General features: G+C 31.1%; 1 protein-coding gene and 1 pseudogene across 1 annotated transcript; both read left to right on the forward strand.

Annotated features, from left to right (window-relative positions):
• Positions 1-5,711: 5,711 nt before the first annotated feature.
• Positions 5,712-11,373, forward strand: LOC114172957 (annotated as a pseudogene).
• Positions 11,374-11,493: 120 nt separating this feature from the next.
• Positions 11,494-11,876, forward strand: LOC114172958 (pentatricopeptide repeat-containing protein At1g74850, chloroplastic-like). The gene has a single exon (XM_028057130.1). The coding sequence runs from the start codon at positions 11,495-11,497 to the stop codon at positions 11,813-11,815; it is 321 nt and encodes a 106-aa protein (XP_027912931.1). The 5' UTR covers position 11,494; the 3' UTR covers positions 11,816-11,876.
• Positions 11,877-16,252: the final 4,376 nt, after the last annotated feature.

Genomic DNA, 16,252 nt, shown 5'->3' on the forward strand with positions numbered 1-16,252 from the left:
CACTGGAATGGTGTGGTGAAGATGAAGTTCTAGGAATGAGAAGCTATCCTAGAGGAAGGACGCTATAGGAGATCTAAGGAGATTCCTAGCTCTCATGACTCTCAATAAGGCAAATGTGTGGAATGCCTCAACATCAAGGCTTTTACCATTCAAATTAAGAGTAACATTTACACAATGTATAAGAGCTCTCTTATATAGCATAAGGAAAAGGAATAATTCAGTTAGACTAAGTTTATGACATGTGCTGAATTCTTTCTATATATATATATATATATATATATATATATATATATATATATATATATATATATATATATATATATATATATATATATATATATATATATATATATATATATATTATATATATATATATATATATATATATATATATATCCTTATTTGGTGGATCAAGTGTCATGTGGCAATAGTCACACCTTCCACATTTCAGTGATTATAATACGTAGAAAACCTTACGGTACGTACAAAAACATATATTACGTACAAAAATTTATAGTACGTAGAAAACCTTATGGTACGTGCAACAACTTATAGTACAATTTTCTTCATATTTCTTCATATTTATATGAAGGAGTTCTTTTATCAAATATTTAGAAGGAACAATCATATGTCAATCCTTGATGAACTTATACAATAATTCGAATCGAAGACATTACTTAACATCACAACATAAAATATTTCACGTTAAAATATAGATATAAAATAAAGTTATATACTCTCATATATTTTAAGAAAATAAAAAGTGCATTTTTAATTCATCTTCAACCTCAAAATAATTCGCACACCCATCGTCCAAAAAATATGTCGATTACCATAAATAAGTGACAATGTTTTGCATTACATGAGAACACAAAACAAATATCAAATTCCTAGAGCAATTTCGACAAAATCTCAAAGGGCTGCAATGTGGATGTTTCGATATCTTTTGTATCCATAACTGCAAAGTCCAACTTGGGTTAGCGTCATCTCATCAATAGCGACGCATCTAACGCCAATAATATTATGTTCGATATCAATCATAGGAAAAACACAAATAAAGAATCCAAAAGGATAACCGACAGATTCCAAAAACAAGGCAACTTTCTGATACCAAATGTAAAACTAATGCGAACAAATGATTAAGGACTAATCGTCATTGTCATGAGAATCCTTTAATGTGTTTTTTCGTTTCATACACTTACTCTCTAAACTAATATACATAATATACAGTAAAAGAAAGAATATTTGATGATCCAAAGCGCATAACACATGTGAAATTTATAGAGTTCATTGTTCATCTCAGAGTAATTGTCATAATAAATTATTGATAATTAGATGACATTACATTATTGCAACAATCATAAAATTGTTTGACAAGTGTACTACATCAATAAAAATAAAAATAATTGATAATGAGAATATCTTATATAATCTCATATATAACATATTAGAAAATTTTCAACTATTTACATTACAACAAAGTAAACCTTTTCTTACGATTAAAAATAATTATCAAACATTAACTTAAAAATTGTAACTAAATATATAAAAAGTAGTTATAAAAAACAATGTTTTTTTATATTTTTTTATGATAATAAACATTAAAAAATGAAAGTAATTTTTTTCTTACAATTAAAAATAATTCTCATAAACATTAAAAATCATAACAAAATAAATAAAAAGTCGTTTTAAAATGTAATATTTTATTAATTTTATAATTACATGAAAAAACTATTTTCCATGATTACTAATAAATGGTTTTAAAAAGATAGATGGGACAAAGAATACCACGAGTACCGGTTAAACAACTAAAAATACAATATTATATATAGATAATATTTATTATAATAAAAATCAATTATCATACATTAAATAATAAAGAATATATTGGTTTATCAATTATTATAGATTATAAATAAGATGTTTTTTTAATTATTTATTGTTTGAAAATATTATTTTTTATTTTTTTAAGTTATCTTTTACCGTTATACAAAAATGTTTTCTCTCGTCTTATTCGATTAGGAGAGATGCGTAAACTAAATTTTACACGCACGCACACATGTTAAATTTTAAACATATATTTTGGGCAGAATATTAAATATTCCAAATGTGAATTTTTATGCTAATGTATTTGTTTTAACATTAATATTGATCCAGATGAATTTTAGATAAAATAAAAACATTAATAAATAGAAAATAAAAAGTTACTTGATGATAAAGACAAACTAAGGTTTAGATAAAACATGATAAAAAATGTTTACAAAGTTTTAAATTCTGCCTTGATTAAAATGATAAGTGATGTACAAATCTATTTTTTAAAATAATTTTACAAGGTTGAGTAAAATATAATATAATCTACTTAAATTATATTAAAGTATGGTTTAGAGAGTTGTGGTTTATATACGTTTGCATAATTATTTTTAGTATATGACACATACTACCGACTATATATTATGATAAAAAATTGAAGAAATGTGTTAAAAAATTTACATCAACTAAAATACGACATTTTACATGTGTATGATACAATTAACAAAAAAAAAATTAAATATTTGACATAGTCCACGGTAAGAATTAATGTTTTAAATAATATAATATATAAATTTTAATGTTTTAAGTTATTCTTTATTTTTTTTAAATTGACCAATGGACTGATCCGTCCCACTCTTAACCTGTTTGATGAAACATACCAAACGAACTAACGCACTGACAGAAAATAATATAAACAAATCAAAACAAAAAAGAGAAAAAAATTATTGAAAATAAACTGAAAAATACCAAACTTTGTAAGACATATGGCCAATGTGCATTTTGTGACCTTCCTCAATCTTTAATCAATTTCAATAAATTTATCAAAAAATATTGAATTACATTAATTTTTCAAAATTTAAAAATTAAAACTAAAAAAATATAGATTACTAATTTGATAATTTTGGACAAAAGTAAAGACCCCGAGAATTATTAAACCTAAAATTTAGTTATTGAAAAATAAAATATTATTTTTAATGTACACTCGTATTTGACCTTTTAAGTAACTATTATATATTACAATATAAGAAAATAACATATTTTGAAAGTTACTATATTATTCATATTTATTTTATTAACAAGTTTACCAAAAGTTAGGTTTTTAGTTTTTTTATATTGTTAATTTATTTTTTATTTATATTTATTTGGTATCACATGTATATAAAAAGAGTTATTTTACTATTTTATTCAAATTTTTTTAAATTGATTTGTCCCAAAGCAAAAATATTTTTCAACTTAATTTAGTTTTTACTATTTCAATTTTTTTTATCCATATTTATTTTTATGTATCTTTAAAGAGAAAGTTATTTTACTCTTTATCTATCTGATTTGGCTTTAACCTACAACAAAAATGAAAATATGTTATGTTATTCTTCAAAATCTTTTGGTTATTAATAGCACTACTAGTTTAAAATCTTCATATCAATCTCTAAAACATTCATTATTCTAAAACACATTATTTCTCTATAAATCACTTTTATAGAAGTTCTCTAACTTCTATTTAAGGATTCTTTCTCTCTGTTTGTCCAATTAAAGATTTGAGACTATAAAGAGTGATCATCGCGGTGAGCTTTTCAATTTGAACCTTTATCAATTTTTCCATTCACATAAGTTGAGTTTCAACCCTTTTTTTGTCTCTTTATGTTTATTATTGCATGTGAGCTTTTTTTTCATTTACATGCCTCATTTTAGTCATCAATGAGTCTCTATTGATTAGTGATTATAATGGTACGTTATGGTGGTTCTTGTGATGTTTTTATGTGTAGATAAAACATCATGTGAGTTGAAAAGTGGTTGTTGTTTTAATATTTTGGGTTTGAGCTGTCCAAGTAAGGGAAGTTAGTAATTTTAGTGTGAGTGGGTTTGATGTTGCATGTGTGGTTGATTTTGAATTTGATGAGTAAATTGTGTTGTTATGATAGATTTTGTTGTTATGTATGCTTGTGATATGCTAAAGTAGAAGTACCAATTTGAACTATGAAACAAGTCTAAATTGCTCAAAAATCTAAAATTGAAAGTGTTGATATCTTATATGACGTTGAGTTGTAGCTTTCATAGCTGAGCATAAAAAAATGTGGATCGATGGGTGCTGAGCGCTACCCAATTGACGCTAAGTGCTAGGGGGCCCTGCAGGTCTAGGGGCATTTTAGCTCAAAGACGTTGAGCAGTGCCATCTAGTGTTGAACGCTAGTTTTTATGAGGCAAATGGCACTAAGCGCCAGATGCCCTATTTTTCAAGGGTTAACTTTACACGGACATTGGTTAACATTGATGCCGGGTGTATGATGTTTATGCCCAGGCTTTGGTTAACGTGTAGGGTGTATGAAATTTTTGGGATGATTTAATTCAAGTGAATATACTCTTTATTGTGGGGTATGATTGCTGATATAGGCAATGGAGATGCGTCTATTTATACCGTGGTGGAGTTTGTTAAGTATGATGAAAATATGCATCTTGTAAAATCCCGCTCCAAAGATAGGTAAGGGAGTGGGATGTTGATGGTTATATATTGGGTTCTATATTCATGGTTTTAGTTGTCGAAAGTCAAAGATACTTTACTTTGAGTTAGTGTTTAACTTTTCTTATATTTTTGTAAGTAAAGTGTTGTGAAACATAGTTAAATTCTTGATGTGGATAGTGTGGTGTACTTAAAGTCAAAGGGTTGAGAACATTTTATACGTATTATCAAAATTTGCACATAGTGATTCTTTCCTAGTTGTCAACAATCATGATTTTTTCTCCAAATTTGCTTATGTTATTAGATGATTATTATGGGTAAAATGCAATCTTTTTCCAACACTTGTTTGAAAATCAGTGAAAATTCGATTTTTGAAAATCAAATTATAAACTAGTGTTTTTATTTTTTTAAAAGAGAAGGAACAAAGGTAAAAAAAAATTATACGTAAAAACTACAATAAATTAATTTAGTAGTGGTTGTAATTCTTTGAGATAATAATATTGAAAAATGTATAGTTATTTGGTTAAATAAATTAATTTTATTATTATTGTGTTGTTAAAGTTTATAAATTAACAATTGATGATTTATAGTGTTATTTAGAATTAGCAAAATTACATCTGACGTATTTATAGTTTAAAAATAAAGAAATAAATAATTAAGTGAAAATTTGTTGTTAAAGAAAAAAATTATTCAATTAAAATTATTGGCTTATATAAACATCGTTTTATTCCGCTCGGTTTAGAATTCGGATTTCTAAAAATCGAATTTTAACTTATTTTCAGATAAGGACATGACAAAACAAATATAAGAATTCGGTTTTTCGAAAATTAAATTCTTATATGAATAAAAAACTGTTATGCAGATAACTATAAAGAACAATATGTTATTTGGATATTTTTTTTCCTGACCAGTGTTATGTCAGAACAAAAAATCCATCTTCTCAATTATTCAATTACATTTATCTTGTGTACTATATAAATATTAATTACATTTAATTTAATTAAGTGTACACAGCTAAGCATAGCGTATGCAAAACGCAGAAAGCTTGAGTACATTTCTCCCGCTTGAAGGTCGTTTGAAAATCCGTTACCGCCAATTGGCCGGGTAAAAGGATCCGATTATATTTGTATTTGAACCGTTGTCTAGGGGCTCCACCGCCAAAATACAATTGGGCTTATCGGGTCAAATAACCCGATCACTTCCCCATTTTTACCATCTTCCGACCGTTATCCACAAAGAACAACACGTGGCGATTCCTCAATTCTGTTACCATCCCCAACCTCACTCTCCTTACACCAACTACTTCCTCCTCCATTTTCCTTTCACTCTGCCACCGCTCTTGTCGACATGAACACGCCACTACGTAACTGTTTTCTCAACTAAATTCGCTAAAACGACCGCGTCGCAGAAAATGACCCTTTCCCTTTCGCCTCCTTTCTCTGTGTCCAACCCTTCACCTTTCTCCCCCACGCTCCTCAACCCAACCACCACCCTCCGCCAACTCTTCTTCGCAACCTCCCCCAAACGCTTTTTCCAGTTCCAATCACGCGCCACCAAGTTTAAGGAGCTCATTCCCATAAATCCCTCCTTGACGGTGGAGAAGGGAAAGTACAGCTACGATGTGGAAACCCTAATCAACCGCCTCACCGCGCTGCCGCCTCGTGGGAGCATCGCGCGGTGCCTTGACCCCTTCAAAAACAAGCTCTCCCTCAATGACTTCGCCCTCGTGTTCAAGGAGTTCGCGCAGCGCGGAGATTGGCAGCGCTCGCTGCGTCTCTTCAAGTACATGCAGCGCCAGTTGTGGTGCAAGCCCAACGAGCACATATACACCATCATGATAACGCTCTTGGGCCGCGAAAGCTTGCTAGACAAGTGTCGCGAGGTGTTCGACGAAATGCCAAGCAATGGCGTCGCTCGCACCGTCTACGCTTATACCGCCATCATCAACGCCTATGGCCGTAACGGCCAGTTCCAGGCCTCGCTTGAACTCCTCGATACAATGAAGCAGGAGAGGGTTTCGCCGAGTATTTTAACTTACAACACTGTGATTAATGCCTGTGCTAGGGGTGGGCTGGATTGGGAGGGGTTGTTAGGATTGTTTGCTGAAATGAGACATGAAGGGATTCAACCTGATGTTATCACTTATAATACTTTGCTTTGTGCTTGTGCTAATAGAGGGTTGGGTGATGAGGCTGAAATGGTGTTTAGGACCATGAATGAAAGTGGAATAGTTCCTGATATTAATACTTATAGTTATCTTGTTCAGACGTTTGGGAAGTTGAATAGGTTAGAGAAGGTTTCGGATCTTCTTAGGGAGATGGAATCTGGGGGTAATTTGCCGGATATTACTTCTTATAATGTGTTATTAGAGGCTTATGCTGAATTAGGATCTATCAAAGAGGCGATGGGCGTGTTTAGGCAGATGCAGGCTGCAGGGTGTGTGGCGAATGCGGCCACGTATAGTATATTATTGAATTTGTATGGGAAGCATGGGAGGTATGATGATGTCCGTGAACTTTTTCTTGAGATGAAAGTAAGTAACACGGATCCTGATGTTGGTACCTATAACATTCTCATACAGGTCTTTGGGGAGGGAGGGTACTTCAAGGAGGTGGTCACTTTGTTTCATGACATGGTGGAGGAAAATATTGAGCCCAACATGGAGACTTACGAGGGCTTGATATTTGCTTGTGGGAAGGGTGGGCTTTATGAAGATGCCAAGAAAATTTTACTGCATATGAATGAGAAAGGAATAGTGCCGACTTCCAAGGCTTACACTGGGGTGATTGAAGCATTTGGGCAGGCTGCACTGTATGAAGAGTCTCTTGTTGCATTTAACACTATGAAAGAAGTTGGAAGCAACCCAACCCTTGAGACCTATAATTCGTTTGTTCATGCATATGCAAGGGGGGATTGTACAAAGAAGCGGAAGCAATTTTATCCAGGATGAATGAATCAGGTTTAAAACGGGATGTGCATTCATTCAACGGCCTGATTGAAGCTTTTAGGCAAGCTGGTCAGTATGAAGAGGCTGTAAAAGCTCACGTTGAAATGGAAAAAGCAAATTGTGAACCTAATGAGCTGACACTTGAAGCTGTGTTGAGTGTATACTGCACTGCTGGGCTTGTTGACGAGAGTGAGGAGCAGTTCCAAGAAATCAAAGCTTCAGGACTACTGCCTAGTGTCATGAGCTACTGCATGATGCTAGCTCTTTATGCAAAGAATGACAGGTCAGCTCTTTTTTTATAATATTGCAGTGTTTTTTTCTATTATTTTAGCTGTGCTACTTTCTGATCTGAGGTTGAAGTTGCAATGATTTGGTGGTTACAAATAACAATCGATGATCTCAAGCATGTTACACTGATAGGATTGTGTAAATAATTGAATTCAATATTTTGGACAAAATAACATTTAAGTTATGATGACTCCAATTCCAGTAAATTGTTATTTGTTTGTGGAATTGGACTAAAAACCAACAAATTACAGAGCAAGGGTTTTTGGCTCATTATCAGATCATTAAGGCGTGACTCCTCTGTCTCTTTTTTTGAATATAGGAATATTAAATAAGCCCATGAGACCAATACCAAATGCAACTAACACGGAATCACACAGTTGGATAGTATTAACCTTCACTAAATTATGAATAAGTCTTGAGGTTCTGTTCCATACAATTTTCTAACATGATTAATTTATTTTCCCACAATCTTTTTAGATTTTTGGCTACAGTTTGCATCTCTTCTGATAGAAACTTCCATACTTGACCAGCATTATAAGAGGAAAGTTTCCATAGTAAAGATTATTCCAGGACATTCGAGAGGCTCGGACTCTCCCATAGTAATCTGAATTTTCTCTATCAAATCATATGATAAAATCTCCCTCTCGACACCTTTACTTATTTGTAAACAACTTTCCTTACTTCTCTAATTAACCTGTCCCCCAATCCAACTAGCTAACCAATTATTCCACTTATTAACTATGGGGATTACTTGTGAATACTCTGCTCACCCCCGCCTAAAGTCGCTATCAGCCATCGGAAGCTTGATGACCATGCCAACCCCAATTCTGTAGTCCTAACATAACTTTGATCATCAAACACAAATACGCAATTGTGTTCATTCAATCATTGTGGTTCCAAAATACTAAAAATGAGTCTATTTCTCCAGGGTCTCCAGGGTCAAACACTAATTTGTAAGTGTGCCGGTTCTCTCCAGGTACTCTGGCTTCTGCTAACCTAGTGTTAATGTTTCTGAAACTTTGCTGTCATCCCCTCTCTTTTGGTGGGTTAGAATTGTTTGATAAGAAAAATTAGCCTTTACCAATTTCTCTTTGCCTCCATCTCTAAGACCCATTTCCTGTCTCTTCTCAGTGGGCCTGTTCCATCAGTTAGGGGGGAGAATTTGCTTTAGCATTCTTGGACTGATCCATTAGGTAAACAAATTGAATAGCCCTTTCTTCTCACCTGCAATGTTTCCAATTTGAAGATTCAGACCTTGGCCTCCCTTTCCTTTGGCAGTTAGCCTGATCTACATTTGTGTTGTGTCCAGTAGTCCCACGTCACCTCTACACCTTGACTTTTGCCAAGGCTTCTTGCAGTTCTGGAATTCAGGAACAATACTGATTTTCATTCATGCCTCTAACTCCAACATATAATATGCCACCATCTGAGCACCAAGGTATGATGGTTCTGGTGGGCGCAAGCTTAATCAAGAAGTTCCATAATTTAGCCATTGTTGATGATCCACCTCTGTCCGGGCTCCAGGAAGAGCCCAAATATTGTGGCTATTCTATCAATGATGATTGATTAATAATTAAACCCCTAACCCTTTTAAATTAAATCTCCTTGACCCCATTTGAGTGAATAACTCTTTTAATAACTGTATCTACTGGTTCATTAGTTATCCACATTTTTCAGTCAAGTTATAACCGGTGGTTGGACAGTTATAAGTGTCACGGCTAGACAATTCTAACTGTCTTTGTCAGATTGTTATAAATCAATAAAATATATTGCTTGTCATCTCTATATTTTATGCCTTTTTGGTAGGGAATTTTCACGCATTGTTCTGTCAATCGGGTGTTATTTGTATCAATTTATTTGCTTCATATAGATGATGTGACTTCCCAATAGGCAATTTTGAAATTACATTGTGGCAGCTGGTCCCCTTAAAATGATGATCCGGGAGAACTTCACGGAAAAATATGGTTTTGAATTCAACCTTTCAAGTGATACATGTTATACCACTGTGTTTGCATTACTGAACTCGTCTTAGGGTATCTTTAGTAAAAAACTCAATTAGGCACTTATTTACTAGACTTCACACCTTCAGGGTAAAGAGTATTGAAATGAATAAAAGGAACTTATGGGAGTTTTAAGCACTTTTTATAAGCTTAACCAAAAGCCTACAAAGTGATTATGCGTAAGATAAGCTTGGTAAAACTACTTTCAAGCATACCCTTTGTGAGTAATGTTGTCCTAGTAATGTGAGTAAGTTCGCAAGAATTTGTTTTGGCAATTTAAAATATAAAATTGCCTAAGAGCCTTACACAGTGGCACCAAATTACTTTTGAGGACAACTTGATCATGGGATGAATCCTAGCCGAGCCATTTACCCACATCAGGCTATAATTTCCGTCTCCATCCTAGGTCACAGGCTACCCTAGTAAGTAACCAAAACAAATAAATAGGGAAGTAAAATTAAATATGGATGTCAATCATATTTCCAAGTCCAACTAAACATAAATGATATGATGGAACTCTGAAAAACTTCCAGGACATTTTTGTGTTGATTAGATAGTCTTCTTTCTCACTTTATGTTAAATGGGAGAAATTCTTTTTTATTTATTTGATTTTGCAGTTTTCTATCTCTTCTTGTATCAAGTAAACTCCAAACTCTAAAGCTTTGATTTGACTTTTATCACCTATTAATTGCATTTTACTTCTAATTATATTTTAGCTTACCTTTTTAATTTTTTGGACTCAGATTAAATGATGCCTATAATTTAATTGATGAGATGATCAAAATAAGGGTGTCGGATATTCATCAAGTAATTGGACAGATGATCAAGGGAGATTTTGACGATGAGTCTAATTGGCAGATTGTGGAATACGTCTTTGACAAGCTCAGTTCCGAAGGGTGTGGGTTGGGGTGAGGTTCTACAATGCACTGTTAGAAGCTCTTTGGTGGATGTTCCAGCGAGAAAGGGCCGCTAGAGTGCTCAATGAAGCATCAAAGCGAGGGCTGTTCCCTGAACTTTTTCGTAGAAGTAAACTTGTATGGTCTGTGGACGTACACAGGTATAGTGGCAATAATTTCTTCTTTTTAAACGTTTGTTATTTAATAAATGAAAACATACAAAACCCCCAGTGTTGAGGCATTTGCCCTCAGCTTTCAATTCAAGTGATTCTGCAATTAGCAATTTTAGTTTCTGAGGTCTCCATTGCTAATTTATGTTCACGTATAATTGTTAACTTTTGGAGATTTCAGTACTTAATTATGATTTTTCTAAATCACCAACGGACAAATTGTTAGTTTATGGAATTTAAGCGTGAGAACTATAATGCAGTTGAAACGATAACAGGATAGGTAAATGTAACCATTGAAGCCTTTCTCAATTTTCCAGGGACAGAGAGTAACTGAAATTGAAAGTTAAGAACTCCATTTTTTTAGCCTCCAAAATTGAGGTTTTATGCATTTTTATATTCAACGGATTGTGTAAAATCTAAGACTTCATTTTCTTGCAGAATGTCAGAAGGTGCTGCATTAACAGCACTATCAGTTTGGCTGAACAATATGCAGGAAATGTTCTTGAATAGCGAGGATCTTCCTGTGATTGCAACTGTTGTTGTTGTGTAAGTTGCTCGTCTCTAATAACTTATTATCTACACCGCACACGAGTTAAGCTTTTTTTATCAGAAAAAAAGGTTCTATATCCGGTACTGGAGTTTAGATTAACGGTTAGCTCTTCTAACGTTGATATATATTTTTTTTTCCATTTTTTCAGTCGGGTGAGATGGAGAAAACCACAGATGCCCAAGATTTCCCTGTAGCAAAGGCTGCCATGTCATTCTTACAGGATAATGTCCCATCATCATCGTTTACTTTCCCTGAATGGAACAAAGGTCGCATTGTTTGTCAGCAGTCACAACTAAGACAAATTCTGACTGGCACTGAATCATCTTCTAGTAAGAAAAAAATGGATAAATTAATATCTTTGAGTAATACCCCATTGACTACTGCTGGTGCTGTAGCATCCAAACCTGATGGTAAAGCTAACGATGTTGATTCTAGAACCGATAGTACGAGAACCGAGCTTCTAACCAGTGCAGTTTAGATTAGAGAATACAGATTTTCCATTCATCACATTCCCATGCCCTGTTTAGGTCGATTTGAAATTAAGATAGATTGGGCACGTATTTGTTTCAGTTGCACTATATATGCCCAAGTGGTCGGCTTTCAGGTCCCCAAAATTTGGTATATATATATATCTCCAGGTATTCATCTCAGTACTTGTCTTTCTCCACCATGTTCTTTTACAGAATGCAAAATTAAAGGCCATCCATCCGCAGGTTGGGTTCACATTTTTTACTCTGCTTTGGTCTGTACTGACAACCTGGGAGTCAAAGATGGAGTGGCCGCTGACCCTTTTTTTTCAGTTAAAATAAAAATTATTTTAGAAGATTGATTTTTTTTTCTTCAATATGTTATGTCATCTTAAGAATATAAATATTGTGAATTAATTTTTGCTATTAGTTATAAAGTAAGAATTTGATGTAGAAAAATAATTACTTTTAAATTTATTTGATGAGATATTAGTTAGTTAATTATACGTTATAAAAATGCTTACACGATTAAATACATTTTTATTATGTATATAAAATAAAAGTTAAGAAAATTATAAAGCTTTTGCATAGTGTATTTATTCTGCTGTTGACCTATTTTGTCATCTTAGCAAATAAACACCTATAAATTTTAGATGATTTGTTAAATATAGAAAAATCTATTATATCTGATCAGTTATAGCTTAGTTCACTGTATCTGATTTCTCGATTCTGCTTAGGAGCAGGAAAAAAAGTTTTCTTTTGGATAATTTTATTTGCTCCTAAATTCGTATGTGACAAACGATGTCTGATTTATTTGACAGTCATGTCAATGTACATTTTGATATTAAGAAAGCATATAATATTTTACAATTTTTGTTCGTAGTTGTAAATAGTTTTCACGATTTCAATATTAGGATGGGGGAAATCACACCAGTGATAACATTGATTTGAAACTAGACCACCAAAAACTCATTCGGTCACCAACAATCAACAACTCTTGAGCCTGAAATTTTTGTGACGCTACTTTCGGCCAGCATGATCAACGAAGGTAATTATTCTCATGACTTTGTGTGTCACATCCAACACATAACTATATGCTTTAGACTCACAACAGGCGCATTTTAAATGCATTTCAACAACCAGAGTCTGCCCGATGACTCTGTATAATTATTTAAGTTACAATTAAAATTATAACTACAAAGTATTTATTTTAATAAATAAAATAAAAAATTACTCAAATAATTAAAATTGTACATAATTAAATCTTTTCTTCTTAGTCAAAAATCGGTTTTAAATAAATTTCAAACCTTGCCATAATCTTGCAGATAAAACTATGGAGTTTACATTTCCCGTTCTCTCTCTTACGTATGTTTCATTCATGTTTACCCGGCAGAAAGATCTGACATGAGAATGAAATTGAGTACTTAAGAAAATATATTTTTGATCTGGTATGAGATTTAGGGTTGTATGAAAGAAGATGTTTGAGTTCAGTGAATGAGAAACCCTGAGAATAAGTGACACGTAGAATTGTGGCACAATACAATGTGTTGTGTTAAAGTAGGATCGGAGTGGATGGCCCACAGTAGACTTTTAACTTGGTCCGTCGCTTAATTTCTAAGTACATCATTTTCTTTTAAAAACCAAATCTTTCACAATATAGCCTTTCAGTATTTATTTAGCTACATATATTGTTGTAATCTCTTACATGATGTGTGATGAGAGCCATGTGAAATTTCCTCCATTCATTTTAAATTTGGATTCCTTGTGCTGATAGAGACCTTTACACTTCCTTTAATTAGGACTAAAATAAGGATAAAAAGATAGATGATTACCCCAAAAATATATTATTTGCATACACAAAAACAAGTAGGGAATAAATAGAGTTTTTTTTTTTTTTAATAAATCTTCAAGATTCTTAAGTACTTAACTGAACTACCCATTTTGCTTTTAACCTTTTTTTTTTCGAGGGAAAATAACATTGAGGTTTGTTTGATTTGTAAAATCAGAATTGAAAACATTTTATTTTTTAAGACTTTTTTAAGTAGTTTCTCGCCAAATCAAATCATAGCTTATTCTTAAAGTAAAATGTTTTTTTTTATATTAGTCACTAAGAAAAATCAATCTATATCTTTAATAAACTACCTAAAGCACAACTCATTTTTATATATTATTAAAATCACTTTATTTATATACTCTCAGAAAAAAAAAACAACTGAAATGTATTTTTTTAATCTAATAAAAAGCATCTACATTTTCCTTTTTTTTAGTTTTTACCCAACCAAAAGTAGCATTAGTTGTTTAGACAATAAATGAAATTGTAGAGTAAATCTACGGTGATGATCGTGCAGGAGGGTTTATACACAATTGTTTGAACAGTGAGGATCTGAGATTGTAGCTGTCATTGACCTGCTTTATATCTTTTCTTCAGCAACTTTAGTTCAAACTCAAAAGGGAAACAAAGTGATTAAGGCTACTGACACCCATCTTAGTACATTTCTCTTTATCTTTTCTTTTAAGTATAATTATAGTTCTTTAATTCTTTTAATTTTTAGTTTAATTTAATTTAATTTTTTATTATTAATTGGTTCAATTTAGTATTTTCATGTAAAAAGAAAGATTATAAAGTAATAATATATTTTTACTTAAAAAGTATCAGATGAACGTAACTACTTTTTCGGTGTCAAAATATCATTTTCACTGTTTTATTATCGTAATTATTATAATATCACAAATTTTTGTGTGACAATGTCAATAATAATTAATTAAATTAAGAATTTACATAGACAGATAGGTTTTTTGAAATAAAAAAAACAGTAAATTTGATAGGAAATTTTGGTTTGATGCTAAATTTTTTTATTTGACATTTCTCTATATTTAATGTTATTTTTATAAAATTAAGATGATTTTTTCAAAATCATTCTTCTTTCATTTTTTTTCTTTTCATCTTCCTCATGTCCTTAGTTTTCAGTAGCTAAATAGTCGTCTTGTTGAATTAGTGAGAGAATACATATGTAAAGGCACTTTGATCAACTTGGCACAGTAATAAATATGTTTTAATTAGTTTAGGATTTAGTCATTTCATAATATAATATTGATTTAAACATATACTAACATATAACATATAATTGTAACATTAATTAAATTTTGGATTTCTTTCTATATATAGCACTATTATAAATCAATATCAATACTATTATATAAATATTATATAAAAGAAATTTATTCTTGGTTCAGTTCTCTAGTTTTATCTTTAACTCGATCATTTTTTTAATTAAAATAATTATTATTAAATTTATTGTTCAAGGAATTATTTTTTTTATTTGAATTTTTTTTCTTTAAATTATATATTTTTTAAATAAAAAATTATTTACAAATTAAGTAAACATTGTTTTTTGTAATTATGGTTTTATTATTTTATATTACTATAAAATAAAAAGTGAACTCACGTTATACTGGTGTTAGTGATATGAATGGATATTAATTAACTAATACTTTTAAAGAACTAATATTTTTAAATTAAATTTAGATTTGATACTTACTATTTATATAGAGTAATTATAATTCTTTTTTCACACACATTTTAAAATTGTATAGACGAATTTTTCTTTTTAACACATTACATATAAATAAAAGATTAAAAAAAACTATATTTTTTTAAAATAATACTGATTTGTGTCTCTATTCTCAAAAAAGAAAAATGTCAAAAGTGTATATTTAACATAGGATTGAAACTAGTCTATTATTCCTATTAAGATTCACACATAGGATTGAAACTAGTCTATTATTCCTATTAAGATTCACACCAGATTATCATATAACTCTGTTTATGAGCAAAATCTTTGATTATCAGATAACTCTATTCTTGAGCACAGATTTTTGGGTCAATATTATTACAATTTGAAATATTTGTAGATCAATATTTTTACACACAAAATCTTTTTTAGTTTATATTTAAAATTTCATTTAACCGTTGTCTTGTTAATTCATATTTGGCAAACAAAGCTTTATTAAAAAAGGAGATATAAAAAGTATAAACTAAATGCGTTAAAATCCTCTTAATTTTTTTTTTAACATAACTTTACCAAAATTCTATTTTTCTAAACATTCAACAAAATTAATTAATAGAGACAAAAATACATTTATTTAAATTAAAGAAAACTTTTAGAAAAGAAAATTACTAAAAAAATGGAAGTGTTAACAAATTCTTCCTAACAAAGAAAATGGAGGAAATTAAAGTTAGTGAATTGTTCACTATTCTTAAAAAAAAAATAAATGAGGATAAGAAAAATTGTAACACAAATGTAAGTTTATAACTTGATCAAACTACAGAATTAGAGTTTTCCAAATATATATGTACAAAGGATTCTAATACTAAAAGAAAGTTGCATCTTCTTTCTCTTTGAGTGATCTAACTACATCTTCACCTACTCACTAATCATGTGATCATT

The sequence above is a fragment of the Vigna unguiculata genome, unplaced genomic scaffold (genome assembly GCF_004118075.2).
Source record: "Vigna unguiculata cultivar IT97K-499-35 unplaced genomic scaffold, ASM411807v1 contig_98, whole genome shotgun sequence".
NCBI lineage: Eukaryota > Viridiplantae > Streptophyta > Magnoliopsida > Fabales > Fabaceae > Vigna > Vigna unguiculata.